The sequence below is a fragment of the Diceros bicornis genome, unplaced genomic scaffold, assembly GCF_020826845.1.
Source record: "Diceros bicornis minor isolate mBicDic1 unplaced genomic scaffold, mDicBic1.mat.cur scaffold_61_ctg1, whole genome shotgun sequence".
Classification (NCBI taxonomy): Eukaryota; Metazoa; Chordata; class Mammalia; order Perissodactyla; family Rhinocerotidae; genus Diceros; species Diceros bicornis.
In genome coordinates this window covers 812,036-837,878 of record NW_026691491.1, presented here as the reverse complement: position 1 = coordinate 837,878, position 25,843 = coordinate 812,036, and the positions used below count along the sequence as shown (strand labels likewise).

Here is a 25,843-nt window from a genome sequence, read left to right as displayed (position 1 = left end):
AGTATAAAATAATTGCTGATATCACTCTCCAGCATTTACTTGAGCGCTTACCACATACTAAAGCTTTGGCTAAGGGATTATCTCATTTAATTGTCACGTGAACCTTCTGAGAGTGTTACATATTATCATCTTCATGGAACAGATGAGAAAGCCGAGCTGTAAAGGGGTTAAGTTACTTGCTTATTCATACTGCTGTGTTTTAGTCCAAGTAAAGATCATTTAATGCTCTGTCCTTACACTAACAGGATGCTTTTATCCTTTATTTTCTGATGGCTTCAAATCCTTTTGTTAAGCATATACAAAGAGATCTGGAAGAAGAGAGATTTATGTCCATTTGTTCAAGCCTGGAAGCGTTTCTCCATGGAATCCCCTCTTGGCTTGACAAATCACGCTCAGTCCTAAAGGCTCACCTCAAGAGGCCTTTATGAAAGTATTTCTCCGTGCTACCTGGTGTGCAAATATTTACTGCCCCTTCCTCTGTGGTCTGATGCCACTTTAAACTTCTTTAAACTGTTTAAACTGCTGGTGTGGAAATTAAGAGAAATGGTTAGCCCATGTTTTACTTAAGGACAGCCAGAACTATTCCGGAGTATTGTGTCTATTGTGAAGTCCCTCATTTCTTCTGGAAACAGGCCCTCCTCATCAAGTATTTGGTTCCCCTAGGAGGTGCTGTGTTCTTGTAAGACCACACACAAGGTAGGTGATTGAACAGCTGGGCAAATTGGGCCATTGAGAGTCCTTGCCCAGCATTTTTGAACTGAGAACCATAGGAAGGTGGTAAGGCAGTCCCTCCCAGATAGCTGAAAGCTGAAAGAGAATGGGACTTGCTGCCAGTCCGCAATGAGAGAAGCAGATTTAAGTCCCTGGTTCCAGTGGTTTTTGAGTACAGCTAAATCCCTCTTCCTGCAGTTTGGTTGGTAAACCTATTCTTTAATTCTATGAGCCAGTAAATTCTCCTTTTGTCCCACGCTAGTTTGGGACAAAACAATGGAGGCCAGAAGGCAGTGGGATAGCACATATAAAGTGCTGAAGGAAAAAACTGTTAACTAAGAATTCTATATTCAGGAAAGGTACTGTTCAAAAATGAAGAAAAAATAAAGACTTTGCCAGATAAACAAAAATTAAGAGAATTCATTGCTAGTAGACCTGATTTACAAGAAATACTAAAGAAAGTTCTTCAGGCTGAAAACAAGTGACCCCAGTAAAGGTAATTATACATATTTTTTATCCTTTCTATTCTTAACTGATTTAAAAACCAATTGTATAAAATAATATCACACAACGTATCATGGCTTCAAACGCACAATTTAATATAAGTGTAATATATTTCCTAGTAACAGCCCAAAAGGAGGTGGATGGAAGCAAAGTTGCAATGAGCTAAGGAAATGACTGCAGATGGTAAAATGATAATTATAACAATGCAATGTTGAGTTTGTAACATTAACAGATATAATACATATAACAACAATACCAAAAAAAAAAAAAAGGGAAAATGGGAATCAAGCTGCATAGCAGTAAAGGTTCTACATATTACCGAAATTCAGCTAGTACAAATCTAAAGCTGATAAGACGTGTATAGTAAACCCTAGAGCAATTACTTAAAAAAATTCAAAAAAAAAAAAACTAAAAAACAGATCACTAATGAAATTAAAATGCTACATTAGAAAATACATATAGAAAACAAAAACTAAAATGGCAGATGTAAATCCAACTCTATCAGTAACATTAAATGTGAATAGATTGAACAATCAAAAGGGAAAGATTGTTAGATTGGATTTAAAAAAAACATGATCCAACTATATGTTGTCTACAGGAGACACACGAGAGTCACAGAGACAAAAACACTGAAAGTAAATGGATGGGGAAGAATATCATGCAAACAGCAACCACAAGAAAGCTGGAGTGGCTGCACTAACATCAGACAACACAGACTTTAAAACAAGAATACTAGAGACAGTGACATTTTATAATGATGAAACGGTCAATAGTTCAAGACATAACAATTAAAAACATATATGCATCTATTAATGGAGCATTGAAATACATGAAACTTTTAATAGAAATGAAAACAGACAATTCAACAATAGTTGGAGACTTCAATACCCCACTTTCAATAATGTATAGAACAATTAGACAGAAGATCAACACGGAAATAGACGACTTGAACAACACTACAAACCAACCAGATCTAACAGACTTCTACAGAGCACTCCATCCAACAACAGAATATACATTCTCAAGTACACAGGGAACATTCTCCAGAACAGATCAAATGTTGGGCTATAGAACAAACCCCAATAAATTTAAAAGCATAAAAATAATACAAAGTATGTTCTCCAACCATAATAAAATAAAATTAGAAATCAATAGTAGGAATAAATTTGGCAAATTCATAAATATGTGGGAATTAAACAACACATTCATGAATAACCAACGAGTCGAAGAAGAAATCTAAAGGGAAATCAGAAAACGCTGGTTCTTTGAAGAGATCAACACAATTGACAAACCTCTGTCCAGTCTGACCAAGAAAAAGAGAGAAGATTCAAATTACTTGAATCAAAAACAAAAGAGAGAAAACAACACTAAGATATCACCTCACGCCCATTAGAATGGCTATAATCACCAAGCCAAAAAACAACCAACACTGGAGAGGATGTGGAGAAACAGGAACCCTCGTACACAGCTGGTGGGAATGCAAACTGGTGCAGCCTCTATGGAAAACGGTATGGAGATTCCTCAAAGAATTAAAAATAGAGATGCCCTATGATCCAGCTGTCCCACTACTGGGAATCTATCCAACAAACCTGAAATCAACAATCCAAAGGGCCTTATGCACCCCTATGTTCATTGCAGCATTATTCACCATAGCCAAGAAGTGGAAGCAACCTAAGTGTCCCTCGACTGATGACTGGATCAAGAAAAGGTGGTATATATATACAATGGAATACTACTCAGCCATAAAAAAAGACAAAATCGTCCCGTTTGCAACAACATGGATGGGCCTGGAGGGTATTATGTTAAATGAAGGAAGCCAGAAAGAGAAAGACAAACACTGTGTGATCTCACTCATATGTGGAATATAAACCAACACATGGACAGAGAAAACTGTATTGTGGTTACCAGGGGCAATGGGGGTGGGGGGTGGGCACAAGGGGTGAAGGGAGACATATATATGGTGATGGACAAACAAAAACGTACAACCCAAAATTTCACAATGTTAAAAACTATTAAAACATCAATAAAATAAAAAGACAAAACTGGAGGGAAAAAAAAAAAAAGAGAGGACAAGATTACCAACCTTACAGAAACAAAAAGGATTGTAAACAAATACTATGAATAATAGTACACAAATTAGATAACTTAGATGAAATACACAAATTACTAGAAAAACACAAACTACAAAAATGACTCAAGATAATCTGAATAAACCTATAATAAGTGAAGAGATTGAATCAGTAATCCACAAACTATGCACAAAGAAAAGCCCAGGCCTAAATGGTTTCACTGCTGAAATCTGCCAAACACTAACGGAAGAATTAATACCAATTCTTCCAAAAAAAAAAAGAAGAGGAAGAAACACTTTCCAACACATTTTATGGGGCTAATATTACCCCGATACCAAAATCAGACAAAGATGTCACAAGAAAGCAAAACTACAGGGGTCAGCCTGGTGGCGTAGAGATTAAGTTTGCACGCTCCACTGTGGCGGCCCAGGGTTCACAGGTTTGGATCCCGGGTATGGACTGATGTACTGCTTGTCAAGCCATGCTATGGCGGTGTCCCATATAAAAAAAAATAAATAGAGGAAGATGGGCACGGATGTTACCCCAGGGCCAATCTTCCTCCGCAAGAAGAGGAAGATTGGCAACGGATGTTAGCTCAGGGCTAATCTTCCTCACCAAAAAAAAAAGAAAACAAAACTACAGACTAATATCTCTTACGAACATGGATGTAAAAGTCCTCAACAAAATACTAGCAAACTGAATCTAGCAAGATATAAAAAGAATTATACACCATGACCAAGTGGGATTTATCCTAGGGATGCAAAGTTGGTTTAACATCCAAAAATAATTAATGTAATACATCATACAAATAGAATGAAAAACAAAAAATCACAAGACCATCTCAGCAGATGTAGGAAAAAGCATTTGACAAAATCTAACACGCTTTCATGATTTAAAAAAAAACTCAATAAACTAGGAACAGAAGGGAAGTTCCTCAATATAAAGGCCATCTACAAAAAATCTCCAGTTAACATCATACTTAATGGTGACATACTGAATGGTTTCCCTTTAAGATTAGGAACAAGACAAAGATTTCCACTCTTGCCATTTCTATTCTAAATTGTAGCGGAGGTTCTAACCAGGGCAATTAGGCAAGAAAAAGAAATAAAAGGCATCTATATCGGAAAGGAGGAGGTAAAACTATCTCTATTTGCATGAAGTGATCCTGTATATAGAAAATCCTAAGGAATCTACCAAAAAACTATTAGAAGTAATAAATGAGTTCAGCAAGGTTGCAGGATACAAGATCAATATACAAAACCCAATTTAATTTCTATACATTTGCATTGAAAAACCCAAAAGTAAAATTAAGAAAACAATTCCATTCACAATAGTATCCAAAACCAGGAATAAATTAACCAAAGAAATGCAAAACTCATACTCTGAAGTTGATTCTAAATTCATACGGAATTCTAAGGCAACAAGCTACAGCTAACAAAACAATTCTGAAAAAGAAGAATAAATAGTGTAAGACTCATACTTCCCAATTTCAAAAGTTACTACAAAGCAACAGTTGTCAAGACAGTGTGGTACTAGTACAAGGACAAACATACAGATCAATGGAACGGAACTGAAAGACCAGAAATAAACCTATACACCTATGGTCAACTGATTTTGCACAAGGGTGCCAATGGTGCTGTGACAATTGAATAGCTATATGCAAAAGAATGAAGTTAGACCCTAACCTTATCCCATAAGCAAAAGTTTACTCAAAATGGATCATACACTTAAATTTAAGAGCTAGAACTATAAAACACTTAGAAGAACACACAGGCATAAATCTTCATGACCTTGTATTTGGCAATGGACTCAGATCTGACACCAAAAGCAGAAGCAACTAAATAAATGAATAAATAAGTTAAACTTCATCATCAAAATTAAGGAATATGAGAAATGTAAAGTTCCTGCTTTAAAATTTCATCAGGGGCAAGCAACTAATTCAAATGGAATGCAGTCATCTAAAGGACATCTTTTTAATGAGCAATGCTATTACTAAAGGAGACTTGGGCTGTTTTAAATGATATTTAGCCCAAAGCAACAAGGGAGGTATTTCAGCAGGTGACTGCTTCCATTCCCATCTATAAATTCTTCCCCAGTGACTCAGTGCCCTTGCCTGATCAGTATTTTATGTTGATGACAAATCTCGCACACAACTCACTTATCATTGCTTGAAAAACTTACAAGAAGTGCTACTGTTTAACAAAACTGAAAAAATACATTTTGTCCTTTATGGAAAATAAGGAAGAAAGTATCAGGAAAGGAAAGAATAATTTAGGCCAAATACTCGGTAAGAAACAGGAATACAAAAACAAATAACCAGAAATTGCTAGTATATGTATCAGCCACTTCAGAAAGAAGAAACAGGCCACTTTATTTCCTTTAAGGCCTGACATTTTTCTCTCTGCCCTTTTCCGACACCCTCCATTGTGTGGTCTCTAAGCAGCCCTACTGCGAGCAGCTGTAGACGCTAATTCGTGGTTCACTGAGGTGTCAATTGAGTCTTAAACCAAGGAAACAACAGCTGCAAAACAATACTTGGCTCTGGTGCAAATATTTTCAAAGGTAGACTAAAGTTTCAACTGTTATTTTAGATAAACAAAACCCCAAACCATAACCTTCCATCAAGTCACAAAACAAAAGAACACGCGGCCGGAGTTTAATTCATTGCGTAGCGACATTTCTCATCTTGTTGCCACTATTTAGACAGGCTTTCAGGACTTTACCTTGACAAACGACTTCCTTCACTAGATGAAAAACTAGCTTCCGAAGCGATTTTGTTAGTTGTCTTTGTCTTGAATGTACCGCTGCCAATATTCAAACCTGTGAGAAGCACAAACATGGAGAGTGTCAGCCACCACGCAGCAACGAGTGAAGAAGAGGGCTCACAATAACTTTGGTGAAACAAATGTCAACAGGGGAAGATGCTGCTCAAGCCACAGAAGGCAGGGAGCTTCTGAGGCAAGGAACATGTTGATAGAACTCTGAAAGGAAGTGGAGTGTTTTCCGGTGATACTTAGAAGCCACAAAAAATAAAAAATAAAATCATTCGAAGAGCTCTATTCCAAATGACCACGATGCACATGTGAGCACATGGGTCTCTACTACAGCACCATGCACTGGATAATTCACCTTGTTATAACACATGGGCAGCAAGGGATCATCAAAATAATGGGTGCTGGGAACCAGGTCTCAGAAATAACTGACACCGCTGGATGACAGTTACCCACCCCACCCACCCTTAAGCCCTCTGCCAAATCCTCTGTTTTTCCATCTCCCAGGAGAGACTGAATCTCCATTGAAAACCATCAAGGCCACTCTTTAACCAGCCTGAAAAAGTTGATGGGGAAGATGCACAATCCACCTCTTTCCTGGAGCCAGGGGAACCAGACTGTTCCCATGATGCTATCAGCGTGCAGGGCAATCCTTGACCTCTGCCTGCTGGGTGACTTCAGCCTTGGATGTTTCTGCTTCAAGTCTGATTCTTAACTGGCATTCACCTGAGATCACGGATAGAGAGTGCATGGGTGTCTCTGCAAAAGGCATTTGCTGAGTTTCTATCCTGTAACCTGCTTGCCTGCATGTAACCTCTGCAGCCAAGCCATTCTCTTAACAATGTGTCCGTGCTCAGCCTGAAGAGGGCTTCCATGTGCTTAACAGCATAAGGCCTTTTCAGACATGGAAAGGAAGGCGCAAGGTGGCAGTGGCTTTCCTTAGTGACAGGTCCAGAGGCAGAGACCTAACACATCTGATGCAGAAAGTAACTGAAACATGCACTGCTTCTTCAATAGTCAGATTTGGGGTGGCTCCTGAGTTCAGGGTGCCCATCCTCACCACTACCTGTAACAGCAGTAGCGGGGTACGCTAACCACAGGGTACGTGGCTTCCATTTCCCTCCACCCTGCCAGCCTGCCTCCTGCTTCTCTTTGGAGCTCAGAGAAGTCCCCAGGATCAGAGTGAGAGCGAGAGAGTGAGAGTGAGAGTGAAAAGTATTGTGTGACCACACGTAAACTAAACGCCAGAGGCCGTATCTGACCTCAGAGATGGCTGACACCACCAGAAGGACTTCTGTGATCCCAACGCAGGAAAATGTGGAATCTTGCAAAGCACATAGTGTAAATTTGAGTGTGGAGTGAGGGAACTGAATCTAGGGGTGCTTGATTATACAACCTATAAAGTATCACTTCACTTATGAATAAATTAATAAACAAATACATTAATCATTAGTATATTAATAGTACCATTTTTTTTTTTTTTGTGAGGAAGATGAGCCCTGAGCTAACATCCATGCTAATCCTCCTCTTTTTGCTGAGGAAAACCAGCTCTGAGCTAACATCTATTGCCAATCCTCCTCCTTTTTTTTTCCCCAAAGCCCCAGTAGATAGTTGTATGTCATAGTTGCGCATCCTTCTAGTTGCTGTATGTGGGATGCGGCCTCAGCATGGCTGGAGAAGTTGTGCGTCGGTGTGTGCCCGGGATGCGAACCAGGCCGTCAGTAGCGGAGCGCGCGCACTTAACCGCTAAGCCATGAGGCTGGCCCCCAACATTTTTGATATACATCCAAGGGACTACAACTTATGTCAAATTTACTCATCCTTTGAACTTGTCCAATTAACTATCCATATAAAATAAACTTACCAAACACAGATTTGTGGAGTCACCTTCCAACCACGTGTGTCTGCTAACTGGCTGTAAGGCTCCGAGGGAGGTGCTACTCTCTTGTCGCCTCCTTTTGTAAAATGAGGGGGTTGGATAAATACTTTCTAAATCTCTCTGGATTCTAATTCTGTGACTCAAATGTGAAGAAAGTGGTGAAAAGCAAACGGTTAAGGGCTCACGAGTGCTACATCTTTCCAAAGTGATGAAGCCCTCCATTGGGGCAGAGGCCCTGCTTCATACCTCAGCCAACTACAATGTCTCACATTTGCGGAGTTCACATAACACCCAGCACCACCGCGGCCAGCAGTTGCCGAGGGCTGCTCTCTAACAGGCCCTGTGCTGGGCATTTCGCCTGCAGTGGCTCACTGAATCCTCAAAACAACCAAAATAACAGAATTTTGCAGCAACCAATTCTAACACTAATATTATCTAGGAAATAGCTCTCTGAAGACAGACAGCTAAGTCTAATGCACCACATGTCCCTCGAAAAAATGCCTGTCTGATATAGACATCTTTGAGACAATTGGGAAATCTGGATATGGCCTGGGAATTATGTGATGTTAAGAGATCACTGTTCATTCTGATGGGCGAAATTATGGAATGGTGGTTTATGTAAGGATAAGGAAGTGACTAAGGTGTACTTCCTTCTGTATGAATCCATTTACTTTCACAAAGGGAGCTGAAGTGACATACTAAAAAAAGGTGTAATAAAATAAAAACCAATGAAAATAATAAAAATGCAATAAAGTATACGAAAACAAAGAAAATTACAATTAAAACAAAAATCCTAGATTGAAGGAACTACACTTAAGCTTAAAATTTAGCTTTACTGGGATTTACAGTCTTTTCATTTAAAAAACCCAAAGTTTTCCAACATTCTGGTGAGGGAAAATAGCCCAGGATGATGTTCCCCATTGATGATTAAGAAACTGGAAGATGTGGGCAAAGAAAGAACTTGGGGTGTCTCCTGTGGTACTTAGCGACAAGTTACTATCATGACATGCCAGGTATAATCCAAGGGCCTGTAAGGACCATCGCCATGCCAGGGCTGGCACATATCCCGGAGGGAAGACTCTTCCAAACTCTTGTTTGTTAAGGACTGAAAAAGTACTGGCTGATTCTGATCCAGTGATAGCTTATTACAAAGCAAACTCCAGAAACTTTCAAAGAATGACCACCCTTCCCTGAGCACAGCACTAGCTGCTGCCTTGGATCACCTAGACACTGGCTGTGAGTGCTGAATCTGCTCACTTACCTGACAGTTGTGATGCAGAAGCATCTGCCTTTTGGAACCTGTCTTCAGTTTGATTTGTATTATCCTGAAGGGTAGACCACTTCAGCAACTGGTAGGCTTTTGTTTCTACAGATTTAAAAAAAGGCACAGATAACTGGATATCCACATGCAAAAGAATGAAGTTGGACCCTTACCTTATACCATACACAAAATCAACTCAAAAAGGGTTAAAGACTTAAACATAAGACTGAAAACTATTAAATTCCCAGAAGAAAACATAGGAGAAAAGCTTCAGGACATTGGTTTTGGCAACGATTTCTTGGATATGACACCAAAAGCACAGTCAACAAAATTAAAAATAGACACACAGGACTATCTCAAACTTAACTTTTGCATGTCAAAGGAAACAATCAACAGAGTGAAAAGGCAACCTACACAATGGGAGAAAATAACTGAAATCATATATTTGGAAAAGGGGTTAATATCCAGAATATATAAGGAACTTCTACCACTTGACAACAATAACAAAAATCAAATAACCCAATTAAAAATGGGCAAAGTGCTTGAATAGACATTTCTCCATATACAAATGGTCAATAAGCACATGAAAAGATGCTCAAAATCACTAATCACCAGGGAAATGTAAATCAAAACCACAATGAGATATCACCTCACACCCATCAGGATGACCACTATCAAAAGAACAGAAAATCAGCGTTGTGGAGGATGTGGACAAATCAGAACTCTTGTGCACTGCTGGTGGGTGTAGCTATTAGGGAAAACAGTATGGAGCTTCCTCAACAAATTAAAAATAGAATTACTATATGATCCAGCAATCCACTCTGGGTATATATCCAAAAGAACTAAAAACAGGATCTCAAAGAGTTATTGGCACACCTTTGTTCATCACAGCATTTTCCACAATGGCCAAGAGATGGAAGCAACCCAAATGTCCATCAATAGTTGAATGGATAAAGAAAATGTGGCATGTACATACAATGGAATATTATGCAGCCTTTAAAAAGAAGGAAATCCTGTCACATACTACAGTGTGGATGAACCCTGAGGACCTTATACTAAGCGAAATAAGCCAGTCACAAGAGGCCAAGTACTGTATGATTCCACTCATATGAAGTAACAAAAGTGGTCAAAATCATAGAAACAGAAAGTGGAAAGGTGGTTATTAAGGGCTGGGAAGAAGGGGGAGGGAGTATTAGTGTTTAGTGGGTATAGTGTTTCAGTACTGCAAGATGAAAAAGTTCTAGAGATCTGTTGCACAACAATGTGAATATACTTAACACTACTGAGCTGCACACTTAAAAACAGTTAAGATGGTAAATTTAAAGTTATGTATTTTTTTACCACAATTAAAATAAAAAGTAGAATTTGTCCATGACAATTCAGGTTTCTGCCTGTTGTCCCAGCATAATAATTAATAGAGTTGTCTTTTGTTAATCAAAAGTTTCCTAATTTAGACAATAAATTATATGGTGACGCTACTTAAGAGACATATGAAGCAAATGCAATGCAATGGCACAGTTGGGCTACTCATCAAAAAAAATCAACTGAAAAGATATTTGCTTGGCTCCTGACTGAACACTGATTGGATATATGATATTGCTAAATTGTTATTAACTGCTTTAGGTGTGAAAAAAATACACAGAAATACTGAATTTTCTACTACCTAGAAACAAGTTTCTTGAATTCCTCCTACGACGTTAACACTTTTCAAATGCATGCAAATTAGTTTTTTGAACTGTCCCTTTTTAGAAACTCTGAAAACAAACAAACAAAAAACAATTTAGTTGAACCCAGGTTTCAAGACTCGAAGTCAAGTTGTATGAATTTATTTGAGGTGGCCAAATTCCAGTCATTATTTTGAGTGGGTCTGTGGATAGGTTCACCTCACAGTAAAATGGTTTCTCTCCAGTCCAGGCCTTGCAGAAGCGGCTACAGGAATGAATCAGAGGACACGTAACTGACTGCCTTGGTTGGGCAGCTGGTCCTCTGCAGCACGCGCTGCCCTGGCCCTCAGGCTTGCACATTTGAGTGTGGGGTCTCTGGGCTGAGTGAGGGGCGGGAAGGTCAGGAAGGGGAGGCGGCAGCAGGATGAGCTGGGGGACCCACCGCTGAGAAAATCTAACCAGGCTCATGGTAGGGACAGAGAAGAGCATCTGCAGGGAGCAAAGCCAGGTGCCCCAGAGGGGTCAGCAGCAGCCTGGGCACCCACAGGACACCCTTACCCTGCAGGACTGTTAACAGTGTCTGCTGTAAGTTAAAGTGGGGAAGACTGTTGGGAAAAACAATAAATAATGATCACGTAAAGAACCTGAGAGACACAACTTTCCCATTACCTCAAGTCTCAAGGATGCCTGGATGAAACAGAGGCTGGAGAAATAGAGTTTTAGCACAGACATAACAAAACAGCATCCACGTCCACATCTCCAACGTGGCCACAAACAAAAGGACTCCTGCTGTCAGCACCAGAGGCTGGCAATCACTGCTTTCCTGCTTTTGCTGGTTCAATTTAAGAACTTAACCATGAGCCCCTTATTACTGGATTAAAACTACCGTCACGCTGACGAATAAAAATGTAACTTATCTTGCCCTACTGAGAATCAATCAAGATAAAAATAAGTACTTAAAATGAGCATCATATTTTGAAATATTAAATGCTATATAGTTAAAATATGTACAGATCAGGGACTCAACTCTGAAAATAATAAATCCTAAGGCAACACTTTTTAACATTGCTGGATTGTGATATTAGTTGGGCAAACCTGAACTAGTATTTTGACAAATTTAATAAAGAAAACACCAGATGTCATGCATGCAGAAGGGGAAAGTACTGTTTTGCATAACTTCTGTAAATGTGTTGGGTACTGGCCTGGGACAGAAAGTGTTTCTTGCTGTAGATTAGTCCCACTGTCCTAGGACAGCATCATAACACTCTCCTGTCAGTCCTACTACCTATATTACTTCAGATTTGTGGTAAGGTACTTTTGGGAGAGGAGAAGTATCAATAAAATCAAAGAATTCTAAAAAGGTAAGGAATCACTGTAAAAGAGGTAAAAATATTCTGTTTTGTTTTTATTCTAAAAGATCAACCAAAAAGTTTTTCAGCTTTTAGGATACAAGTCCAGATCATAATGACCATATGCTATTTCTGCACTCAATTATACTGACTTGGTCAAGGAAAAGAGAGCAAAGATAAAAGTTAAAAAAAAAAAAGAATAGGAAAAGAAAAAAAGAGTAGCTTCTTGGTAAACAAAGGCTCCTGGCAGCTGGAAGCTGGAGTTAGGCTTTCCTCTCATCTATTGTTGTGAGGTAAATCATCTGACTCCAGTGAGCTGGCTCTCCTGCTCCTCAGAAAACACGTGCCTTTTATTTTTAGGAGAAGATTTTCGTGAAAAATATAAAGCTAGTAGTTGTGAGTTAATTTCACATTTGGGAGGATTAAGTATTCTGTCCAAATATAGGACAGTACGGATATTATCACTGGTCTGAGTCTAGCAAGGGAGGAATGTGAAGTGAATTCACATTAGCAGCAAGGGACCATTTTACCACTCTGGAAAAGAAAGGCCGTTTCCATGTTCCACACACTTTCCATTCTGGTTTCCTTCTCTTCCTTCCTCTTATTCTTTTTTTTTAATTGAAGTATAATCGACATACAGCATTATATTAGTTTCAGGTATGCAACATAATGATCCAATATTTGTACATATTGTGAAATGATCACCACAGTTAGTTAACATCAGTCACCATACATAGTTACAAAGTTTCTTTTCTTGTGGGTGAGGAATTGTAGGATCTACCCTTCCCTTGCTTCTTGAAGGACTTGGACTCTGTAACTGGCCTTTCCCTTCAAGGCTGCCCTGAGTCTGCTTTCAACCGTACACAGTTTTGGAGGGATGTAGCTTGTCTCTCCAGTCTCGTTCTCCCAGAGCCCACCCCGCTTCCCAGCCATAGCTCCTTACTGGTATTTGATCTTTAAACCTTCTGTAGCCCTTCTCTAAGCGGAAAGTCAGTGAAGCTCACCTGGACAATTTTTATCTGGGACATAGCCGCCCTGACCTAAGTAATAGAGGGTTGGCAAAATCAAGCTGAGGACTGCTGGGCACATGGCCTGCTCCCATCCCCGATGCATGCTTCCTCGTGTGGTTTAAGGGCAAAGTGAAGTTTAAAAGGTGAAAGGATTAAGTGTATTCACTTGGAGGAAGAAACACTAACTGAGGCAGGACCAAGACACCAAACCAGCCAGAGGGGTTGGAGCAGGCGGCAGGTGCTGCTGTCTAACAGGAGGTCTGTGTCGGGCAGCAGATGCTCAGAGCTGTGGTCATTCTCCCATGGCATGTATCACACCCTCAGTCACCCCTGTTTTAGTCAGAAGAGCTGCACAAAACATTTGAAGGACTGGGAAACAACCCAAAAAGGAAAAACAAAATTAAGGTTTGGTTAAAAAATAACAATGAGAGGATAAAGGCTACATAGCCTGCGTAGAAACAAGGGAAGAGGGTTTAAGAACAGAAATTGCATAGATTGGACAGGGCAGGATTATAAATGCAGATGCTCTGGGGCCAAGCAGGTAGCAGAGAGAAGTGAGTCTGGCCAGCTGGAGAGCACATGCCTGGCCAGGGGGACAGCTGTTCTCCGGCTACAGCCAACTGCTGCCAGGTGGGAAAGTGGGCCTAGTCTTGCCAGACTCCTGCCTTTCTTAAAAAAAAAAATACAACACTGCACAGGCCAAACAGAACACACTGGAAACCTCGAAACTAGATGGTGGTGAGCAATTTTTTCTGTGTTCCCTAAAAGTGGCACAAGAACACTCGGAGAAAAACTTCAGCCAAGGGCTAGAAGCTAGATGTTAGCAAAAGCTTTCGTAGTTGACAGAGCTGAGAGACCCGGGAACACACTATCTAAGGCAGGCTGCAACAGCTGTGTGGAGGTTTTTAAGCAGCTGTTTGTATCAAATAGACCAGGTTTCAGACTCTTTGGAGGCAAGAGTCTACGTCTTGCTAGGGGCACTCAAACAATTCAGACCTCCTCCTGGAAAAGCCTAGAGGTCTTGGCCAGGACGCCAACTTCATAAGTCAAGGAGGCAAAGCTATGGGCGTGAAGTTTCTGGTAACTCAGGCCCAGGCTTTCCTAGAAGGAAGAAGGATAGTGAAGAATCACGCAGTTCAAAGCTGCACTGTATTGCCCTGCAGATTTATAGTTACGAAATGAATGAACGAACAAAAGAGCAAAAGTAACAAGTCTAGAGTTCAAATCAGCCTGCTATAGACAAGTGGGGGCCGAGTTCCTCCAGTTCCAAGGAGAAAAGACTTGAGTCTTCTCAACTGCAAGTAAACCCTAAGTCTGCAAATTCGAGGACTAGGTAGCCCCTTAAGGCTTTACTTTCCAGCCTGTGACTGAGAACTCCAGAGCAACATTTCCGCTCATTAGTCATGTCAAACTCCCAGAAAATTATTGAGAAGTGCATATAATTAGATAAAACAAATATTTCTAAAGAATACAATCATTGTCAATTAGAATGTTCTGGTACACACAGAAACAAATATATCTGCATGCTCAAGCTTTCAGTTCTGGATCTCTCAGTCAAGCATCTATTATACACTCAAATCTGTGTCAAGATTTAATTTAAAAAGTAGAAAATATTGCAATTTAAAACATAAAATAAAGGAGTCCAGGGGGTTAAAATCCATCCTTGGCTATTAATTCCAGACTGATGACACAAAGAGATAAATATGTTTTTCCCTACTTTGTTACATAAGCCAGCCAAACCCAATCATCTATCTTCCTACAAAGTGGTGAAGAATCACTGAGATTGTTTTTTTTTTTTTTTTGATATGCATTTCGTGTCTAGAAAACGGAAACAGCCAGAGAAGGAAAGTGAAAACATGCTGAATAAAGGGAGGTAGGAGAGAGATGATGTTGAGGAGGGAAGAAAGAAAAAGCCTCAACTTCTTATCTTTTATTCTCTTTTATATGCAAATGTACACCTGCTAAAATACTTCTAAATCTAGAAATAAAAAGAAAAAGAAAATATCTGATGAACAAGTGCTTTTAACAACTCATTACAAGAACCAGAGAGAGACAGGGTTCACCAGCCCCTAGGGGTGTCTCCAGGCAGAGAATCTGCCCCTGGCTTGCGCAGAAATCCCTAATGAAAGAAAGAAAAGTTGGGCCCGGAAAAGGAGTAACAAAGGGAGATGCAAACAATACCATCACTACAAATAGAAAAACCTTGAACCAACAAAGAACTGGGCATCTTTGAGTAAGGAAGGGGAATTACTATTCCTATAGGAAGTATGTAGAAATTTAAAAATTAAATTTGAAAAGTATTTTCTGTCCACTGAGTTTCCCAGTGCTGTTACTTTTCACATATTTCTACACCCATGCAAATTTTTTTCCACACTGTTACTAGATGTGTTGCTGATGCAGCAAACATAGTCATTTTTGTAAAATAAAATAAAAATTGTGACATATATTTCTAAAATTAATTCTAAAGATAAATATTATCACTGAAAATCCAGAAGTCATTTGTCTAGTAATCTGCTCAAATGAAAACAAGAAAATATTAGGATATGGGTGCCTTCACAATTCTGAAAATACAGAAAACTCATCTATATTTAGGATTTTTTTCAAAGGCCATAAGTCAATGTGAACCTGAGATACATAGGTTGGATCCATGACCAGAATCACTTTTCATGTCCAGACTTTCTGCAATAAACTCCACTCCCCCAGTGTCGTGGGCCTGTAAATCTATTGCCAAGGTTTCTCTGTGCTCTCAGAGATTGCTGATGTACAGAGAAGAGAAACTCCTACTTCACATGAGTTGCCTGGAGCTGCTTCAGAAAATAAATATTTAGGGGCCAGCCCTATGGCATAGTGGTTAAGTTCGGCATGCTCCGCTTCGGCAGCCTGGGTTCGCAGGCTCGGATCCTGGGTACCAACCTATACAACTTGTCAGCCATGCTGTGGCGGCGACCCACATGCAAAATAGAGGAAGACTGGCACAGATGTTAGCCTAAGGCTAGCCTTCCTCAAGCAAAAACAAGAGGAAGATTGGCAACAGATGTTAGCTCAGGGTGAATCTTCCTCAGTTAAAAAAAAAATATTTACATCACATTCTTAATTTCTACGGAGTAATTCAACAATTACACTTGAAGATAAATGTCAGGCTTGTAACTGAACTTTAACGAATGTTCCAAAACTGAACTGAACAGTCCTGCCGGTATTACTTCATATGTAAATTTATAACCATAGTGCCTGCCACTTAACATTGTTCAGCCATGGGAGGGGAATTTTTAACTCTCCAAGTCATGCAATCTTGAACTTTTCAAAGACTGAGTAATCTTGATCAGGAAGCTATATTTTATTGGCATAATTAAATATTTTTAAAAACAATATTTTTAGCAATTTGCATTCAATGATTTATATAATGAGAAGAATCAGAAATAAAGACAATAATATTATCATTAGCATTATAGTAGGGTCAGGAATAATCAATGTATAAGATGAACTAGATGTTAGAAATGTAAAATATGAAGAAATCTCTCTTCACCCCCTACAGTGGGTTGAATGATGTCTCCCCTAAAATTCATGTCCACTCAGAACCTCAGAATGTGACCTTATTTGGAAATAGGTTCTTTGCAGATGTAATTAGTTAAGGATCTCAAGATGAAATCATCCTAGATTTGTGGTGGGCCCTAAATCCAATGACAGGTATCCTGACAGGAAGAGTGGACACAGAGACAGGAAAGAAGGTGATGTGAAGATGGAGGCAGAGACTGAAGTCAAGCTGTCACAAACTGAGAGCCACCAGAAGCTGCAACAGGCAAGGAAGGCTTCTCCCCTAGAGCCTTCAGGAGCACGGCACTGCTGGCCTTTGGTTTAGACTTCTGGCATCCAGAACTGGGAGAGAATACATTTCTGTTGTTTTAAGTTTGTGGTACTTTGTTACAACAGCCCTAGGAAAATAATACACTTCCTGATCCTCGATTTTATTAAAATATCTGAAGCCCAACCTCTTCTCTCCCCACTTGAGTCTCTTGTATAAAATGAAGGTGTTTCACAACATGACCTACAAAGGCTCTTTCAGCTTTGAGACCCCCTGCTCCATGGTTCTCAAACCTGGGGAGTCACCTGGGGGTGTTATAAAAGACTGATGCCTGAGCCCCACCCCTAGAGGTTCTGATGTAACTGGTCAAGGGTGTGGCTGGGGCATAGGTATCCACCCAGGATTCTACTGTCAACGACCAAGGAGAATTTCTCTAGTCGTTTATGAATTAATTTCCTTGAATGCAGGAGCAACCAATCGAAAACACTCTTCAGAAAGGTGCCTTTCATTCTTTACTGACCATGTTAAACAAACACCACCGCCCTGCAATGTCATGAGTGAAGACGCTTTGCTGTAGCAGCAAAGGGGAAGCCCCAGCAGCCTGACATCTACCACAGAGACAGGGCCACAGGGACTGCAGTGGACAATCCAGCAGCATGAGATGGTTCCCCTGGTTTTGCACGAGTTGGGGCTCCCAGGCTTGGCAGGTAACACGTCTTTCCTGATTCTCATGCATTTCTGGGACAGGACAGGTGAGACCCATTCTTAGTAAAGTCTCCTTAGTGCAGTGTTACGCCACGGTACTCTGGCGTCCAACGTTGTCACCACAGTCTTCTCTCCCAGGGTAAATCCAGTCACCAATGACAACCTGGCTATTGTATGTTCCCAGCCTTTTCCAATTTGATGTAAAACTCAAGCAATAACGTTTTGAGAAGCACTGCCCAGAACCCCAAGTGGCTGACCTCCCTCACAGCTTCTAAATGGACATACCTTAGTATGACATTGAATATTTCAGCTTGCCAAAGAATATCAGTGAGAAATGGCACTGTCAGGCAACCACTTTCAACACAGCTTGACCGAGAGAATAGGAGTCAAAAGAATGAGAGGCTGAATGGACATTCTTAGAGGCTTAATCCTCTTCAGATAAAAGCTGAGAGCCCTTTTCACATGGAGCTTAAGGAGATGAGTTTTGCCAGGATGGGCACGTGGGGTGGGGAAAGCATTGGTAGAGTGACTGAGTGAAAGAGACAGCGTTCTGGCCTGAATCAACAAGCATTTAAGGAAACTCCTTAATCTTTGGATTCCAACTCGTTTTTACTCATTCGTTTGACAAACTGAGTGCCCACTGTGTTGTGTGCCAGATACCGTGTCAGGTGATGGGTTTCTATGACATTTAGCATAACCTGTGTCACTTGCTAAAACTAAAACTCACTTCACTCTCAGAGGTAAACTCAGTATGAATACAAATAAAATTGCCAACGTGGGAAATTTCACTTGGGGGTATAAGTAGTTCAGATGAGATTTTCTCTCATAGTCTAGACAAGCATGGCTTTAATCCTGGTCTAAGTGTTCCAGGGAAGCACTGGCCTGAGTATTCTAGTCCTGCGCGTGTTCTCAGGCTCGCCCCGCTTTATAAAGGGCACACACACCTCTTGGCAAAATCCATACTCGGAAATCCTTGCAAGTGCCCACCTCTCTAGGCCTAACACAAGAGGAAGGAAAGGTATAGCTTCGCTCATCGTCACTCGCAAAGCATCCTTGTGGAGCTCATCTTTTGTGATGATATACACTGATGTTTAATTAATCCAGACACCTTGATGCAGTCGCCTCTCGTAAAACGAAAGCAGCAGGCTGGTGGAACAGAAGGAGTTCAGGGATTAAATCCTGAAGTTTGAGTTCGATTCAAGATCCAACACACTAGCTATATGGCCTTGAGCAGGACTCAACCTTCCTAAGTTTCTGTTGGACTGACTGTAGAATGGGTCCCTAATGTTTACCCCACAGGACTGTTGTGAGGATCAGAGATGATGAAGACTTAGGAGGGGCAAGGACCCAGTCTTATTCCCAGGACTTAGCCAAAGTAAAGGTGTAATATACATGCAAATGATATACTATCTATTATAGGGAGAAAACCACACATTCATAGACATCAAAATTATTCTTTCATTTCTACCTTAATTCTTCAGTGTGAACAACCAGACTAATAAAAGGGGTAGATTGTGTTAACAACAACAGATCATACAGGCTGTGGGAATACTTATTCTGGTTGTGTGTGTGGGTCTGTGTACGGGAGGGTTTCTATGTAAATCTTAGCACAGACTGCAGGAGCTCAACTTATGAAACCAACACTCTGCAAATGATTAACAAAGCAGATGCCTTCAGAGTGACAGCAAACTCTTTAAGGATGAGCCCCTCTGCCACGGAGACCTATATTTGGAAGTGATAAGCAAATAAGAAAGGGAAATAAAGAAATGAGAATATTGGCACATTTGATTTCTTTCATATGGAATGAGAATCACAGTCTCTTAGCATTAGAAGGAATGTCAGTTCCAGAAACAAGAATTCTTTCCACAGTGTCCCTCTAGAGAGTAGGTTCCTGCCATGGTTCAAGCACCCAGCACAGAATCTTATACCTGGAAGACACTCAGCTTGGTTTTGCCTCAAAGAAGAGCTAGAAAGTTCTTCCATTACTGAGCTGTGAATTCTTTCCCTGCACCACTCACACACAGAGCCCCCTGAGTTAGAATCTAAAATTACGCTTGATCAACGTTCTGTCTTGTACGTGGAGGCCTCGCAAATATTTAAAGATAGCTTTTGTACCCTTCTCAGGTTAAACTTCCCCAGGGCCCTCATCATTCTGAAAGTAGTCTAACTTCAGAGCTTCCCCTCCATTCTGCCCAAACTCCTGGTGCCTGCCTGGGTTCACTTCGGTGTCTTTCTCTACTACATCTCCTCTGAGACGGCTGTAAAGCAAATAGTCACGCAGAAGGACACACACTAAAGAAGAGCACTTCTGGACTGTCCAAACTCACTACTGGAACATGCTGGTCGTCAATACATCAATTCAGAAAGCAGCTTTAACAAATAACTTTCAATCATAACATCAACTGGGTTTAGTTACACTAAAGTAGCCAAAGCTTCATTATAAAGCAATCTCATCCACAAGGGAGATTCCCACAAAAAGGACTCATGGGAAAATGTTGACGATAATTTTAGTGTATTAAGAATACTGGTGCCCTCATTAGACTCAAGGTTTTAAAAAACATTCTGTGTATATCTGTGTATATTTCCCAAAACACGTTCCACAGAATATTAATTCTGTTGGCTGTTCATAGGAAGGATTCCATTTTCAAATAGAAGATAATTATTTGAAACTTTAAGTTCCCACCTTTAAATGGGTCATTTACTGAAAGTCTAAAAGTTTTCAACGTGCTCCCTGCACTGTGCATGTTGCAGAGGGAGAGAGCGATTATGCGGGATTTGGTCAGAGAATGTGTATTCCCTGAAGCATTTTCGGGGTGGAGCCTGCACAGAACACGCTTGGGGAAACGCTGCATCCGCCCATCCACACGGTGAGGCGGCACAGCAGGGGAGGACTGTCGCCTGGGAACCATGTGCCCTGCAATGCCCTCACCTGTGAGCCTGTAAGAGTTATGGCATATAGTCACTCACAGGCAGAGATGCTGGGCCTTGACCAGTGAGATCCCCAGGAGCCACTGCACCACGTTGTTGTGATTCTTCTCTAAGGGTTTCTCCACGGGACTAATTAGAAGTTCCAAAAATATCATGCAACTCTCCTCAAGATTCCTTTTTGATGGGGTAAATATCCTTCTGGATTCAAATCATCAATTGAGTTCTTAAGCGGAAATTTCTTGCAGAAACTAATTTAGCGGTACCACTGGGAAGCACTGTCTAGGAGGAATTATGGCAGCACAGGGCTTGGGCGAGTCTTGGTCCCAAGTGGCTACCGCAATTCAGGAGGTGGTGTTCAGATGCCTTTCCAAGACTCGTCTCAGGATTATGCTTTCTATGGCACTGCACCCCCAGCCCCCTGCTTCTTTTCCTCTTTGAGTTTGCTTTGTGAGATTCCTTTTAACTAGATGGCATTGGCTTGAAAAACTGGGGACTGTGGGGCCAGTGCAGAAGATCAATACTACTACTAACATTCACATGAATATTATTATTATGAATCGCAGCTTACATGTATTGAGTGTCTAGTACACGCCTGGCACTTGCACACACACGATCTCATGTAAACTTTAAGACCATCTTGCCAGGTGGTATGTCTGCCTTCCCAGTACAGAGGCTCAGAGAGGTGGAGAAATAGAGCAGGGAGTAAAATGCTGACACTGACGGCTGATGCCAAAGCCCAGGCTCAATTGCAACATCCCCTCAACCCTGAGAACAGCCTCTGGAATATTCCTTTTCTTTGGAATATTCTAGAAGGAATGCAGCCCATAAAACAGGAAAGTCTCAATAAAACTATTATAAAGGGGGAGGCAGAGTCTATCCCTTTTTTTTTTCTTTGTGAGGAAGCTCAGCCCTGAGCTAACATCCCATGCCAATCCTCCTCTTTTTTTTGCTGAGGAAGATTGGCCCTGAGCTAACATCCGTGCCCATCTTCCTCTACTTTATATGGGATGCTGCCACAGCATGGCTTGACAAGCAGTGCATCGGTACACTCCCGGGATCTGAACCTGAGAACCCTGGGCTGCCACAGCGGAGCGCGCATACTTAACCACTTGCGCCACCGGGCTGGCCCCAGACTCTATCTTAAATCAAACTATATACCTGCTTTACTCTACCAAGGCCAAATCTCCAAATAATTATGCCAAAGACACAAAGATTTAATAAAGAGATAATGGTCAAGAACTTAGAGATTAAACTAATACAATGTTATATGTCAATTATATCTCAATTTAAAAAACTGGGGAAAAAAGAACTTAGAGATCAAAGTAGTTTCAATGACAGACATGACAACAGCATTAAAGAGTCAAGGCACATGAGGCCCTCAAACATTAATTTCATGGGAAGTCCCGTGGGTGGGGAGCAAAGAAGAAAGAGAGTATGGTGGCGAGGACAGAATGGAAATGCTCAAAGTAAATGGCTTTGAAAGTTTATTTTTATATCTCCCAAGTTATTTTATATGTCTAAAACTTTGGCATGCAACAGGCACAAAGCATTTTTTTCTTTATTTCTTTTCTTTTTTTTTTGGTGAGGAAGATTGGCCCTGAGCTAACATCTGTTGCCAATATTCCTCTTTTTGTTTGAGGAAGATTGTCTCTGAGCTAACATCTTTCTCAATCTTCCTCTATTTTGTATGTAGGATGCCTCCATAGCATGGCTTGATGAGCAGGGTGTAGGTCCGCGCCCAGGATCTGAACCCATGAACCCCGGGCCGTCAAAGCAGAGCGTGCAAACTTAACCACTACGCCACCGAGCTGGCCCCACAAAGCATTTTTTTAAAACTGCCAACTATTAATTGACTGATGGCAGGTTGTTGGAATTAAAATTTCTTTAAAAATCTTAATGGTAAATAGCCCTTATTATTTCTAGGCACATCACACCTCTTTCTGCAAGAAAAAAAGAAAGATTTGAAACTCCAGTACTTGACTGTCTCTTCTCTTATAAAGAAAGTCTATGAGAAAATAACGTTTGCACTAATTTTGAGGGCAGTCATCTGCTCACAGCAAGGAATGACTGGAAAGAATACTGAAAAGAGAAGCAAGAATGGGCAACGAGATCACTTCCTGGTTTCTCTCCAATAAGTCTTTATAATTTTAACTGAAATAAATTCAGAGGTCATTAGATACTTCTGCATTCAAAGGTAAATGCAAGAGAAAAGTCTCCAAATGACTTCTTGATTATCTGCAATTTGGGATCATCTACACTTCTACTAACAAAAAAATAAAGAGGGAACGCTACCAGAGTTTTCTCAAAATGAAGAATAAAAATGCAATAAACATATCACTGGGAAAATGTTTAAAAGAAAAGAAAACCTCTGTATTTCGGAATGAAATATTATCTGATGCAGAATATATACAATAATTGCTCTACTATAAACTCTTTTTTCAAAACCAGAGTTCATCACAGAAACATGAGTTTAAAAAATTAATCATCAGGCTATGAATTGTATTGTCATAAAAGAAAGCCATTCTTTTCCGCTTATAAACAACAAAACGACCACATGTGCAGATGCGTGCCTCAGTACCGCACTGCAGTGGTGCGGTTACTTGTATAAATATTTAAAGTCAGACCTTTGAATTTATAATGAAGTAGTGTACCACTTTACAAAATGAGATCCTAGTAAATTTAGATGTATGACAAATAGAACTCTGTTCAGAATACTCATTGCTGCTGTTGATATTCTAAAACTAAAAACGTAATGATATTCAGATTCCAGCTAAACAAGCGTAATACATGTGCAGAAATCTTAATAGGTCTTGATGAAACGTTACTGCTAAAATTTTTAAATTATCACATGGGCTTTGTAACTGAGGCACAAGCAAGCTTCTTGTCTGGCATTTTTTTTTTTCCTGCTCTTATTTTAATGAGACACATTCAATTATCACAGGAAAGAAAAGAGTAAAATCAGAAACAGCTGTAGTTGGCCACACAATGACTGGTGTTCCCCATGGAGACTGACCTTGTCACACAGACGCAGGTGCTGAAAGGCTATGTGATGGGGTGCTCACACGTGTAACTGTGTAACATGATCTGAAGAATTCAATAGGCATGGTTATTTTCCACCTCAGTTTATGTTAATGTAAGCGCACATGTCATGCTCTTACAATTAATCGTCCCCTCCAGCACGTAGTAGTTGAATATACTTGCTCTTAGCAGAGTCCACACACCACTAACCTAGAATGTTCTGATTATAAAACAAGGTTGAATCCTGTGTTTGAAACTCTTAGGCAACCATAACTTTACCTGTGATTGGAATCTTTGCTGCCATGCTCTCTTCCTTGCTCTCGTCTCCGCAGCCACTTGAAACGTCTAAAAATCAAACACACGATAATAAAAGTGTATTTCAAGGTTATATTTACGGAATAGGCCTTTGCTTTTTTTTTTTCTTAACTGCCATTCCTTTTATTTTCACTGCTTCCCCACCTCCTTTCTTTGCTTAGTTTATTTCTTGTCTGAAATAGTACTGTTCCTAAAAAGAAACCTATTCTAAAACTAAGGTATCTCTATGTTGCTTTCATGCAAAATGATTTAGCCTGACATCTACCAAATTTGACTGGGGCTTAAAACAAGCGAGCCTCAAATCCTGTGCATGTGTATTAACTTCTGAATATCCTGAGCAACTCATAGCTCTCCTGGGAATACATTATAGCGGTTTATTGGCATGTCTTAACAATAACGTTAAAATAATCACAATTTTCGGGCCGGCCTGGTGGCTTAGCGGTTAAGTGCGCGCGCTCCGCTGCTGGCGGCCCGGGTTCGGATTCTGGGCGCGCACCGACGCACCGCTTCTCCGGCCATGCTGAGGCCGCGTCCCACATACAGCAACTAGAAGGATGTGCAGCTATGACAGACAACTATCTACTGGGGCTTTGGGGGGAAGAAAATAAATAAATAAAATCTTTAAAAAAAAATAATCATCACAATTTCTGGATACTAAAAATTGGTTATTAAGTTTTGGGGGGCATAAACTCTGATTCTTGATCATCTGTTTAAACTTGTAAAAGGTTCTAATATAATTAAAAAGAATGTTTACCAATTATGAGTAAATTCTATTAAGTGATATCAAAAACATCACAGTACTCTATGTGAAGTACTTGATGGACTCATTTTCATAGAATCATCTTCATCTTTGTGGGATGATAATAATTATCTACTGCCAAGTGCTGTTAGTTCTGTTAAGATTTCAATTTATAAAAACTTATTTTATTGGAAATTCAGCAGGACAGCAGATCTACAATTAGGTTTCCTATTCCTGTTAGACTAAATGAAAACATATATTTATTGGAAGGTGGTATAAAACAAATAACATATTATACATATTAAAATTAGAAGTGTTCTTGAGTCTGCTTTATTTTATAGGTACACCTTGAGAAAGGGTGTTTGCGTTGACTCTGAATGCGTTTTTGCTGTGGACAGACCCTTTAACAACAGTTACCTTGTTCCCTTGTAAGAACACTGTTGAGCCATAGAGTGGGTTTCGCTTCCTTTATTCCACTACTGTCATTCAGAATAGATGGCAAGCTGCAAGATGATTCAGAACGGCCGAACTATCGTCACACTCTTCTGTAGGGGCTTTTTTCAATAACGCTGCTGCCTACAGTGTTTAAAAGAAATAAAAATAAACTCTAGCCACATTCCCGTTGGTCTCAAAGACCCAGCCTTCAGACATAACTTTAGGTTAAGCTTTACTTTGGATTTAATTTGCTTCCTGACATTTAACTGAAATTAAAATGTCTTCAAGATAAAATAACATCTGATTATTTTGCAGCATAATTTAATTCTTTACAACAACTTACACTTGTAATAATACATTTTTTTGTGGCCTGAATCTTATGTCATGCTGAAGTGTTCTACTTGTGAAGTACGTATGTGAAATGTGACCACTCTTGTGAACCTGGGCTGGTTTATCCAAGATCGACTCTCTCATTGCATGAATGCTGTTGGTTTGGATTGAGAAAGAGATCTGGAAAAATGTGACCTTGCAGTATCCCCATCCTTCCAGAAATGACCCCTGAACTTCCCCCAAATGAGAAGACTGTAGAAAAACTTGGTGGCTGAGAAGGAGACACTAAGCAAAAAGAGAATTGCCCTTATTTTAAAGCATAATTGTCAATCAAGGATAAACGCACTCTGCACTTT

General features: G+C 40.2%; 1 protein-coding gene across 1 annotated transcript in view; it reads right to left on the bottom strand.

Annotated features, from left to right (window-relative positions):
• Nucleotides 1–6,003: 6,003 nt before the first annotated feature.
• The window catches only part of LOC131403245 (centrosomal protein kizuna-like), a 66,829-nt gene continuing 46,989 nt past the window's right edge, over nt 6,004–25,843 (bottom strand). The window contains 5 exon segments of the mRNA XM_058537519.1: nt 6,004–6,104; nt 9,196–9,300; nt 23,948–24,013; nt 25,140–25,244; nt 25,247–25,298. Coding sequence (XP_058393502.1) covers nt 6,004–6,104; nt 9,196–9,300; nt 23,948–24,013; nt 25,140–25,244; nt 25,247–25,298 — 429 coding nt within the window.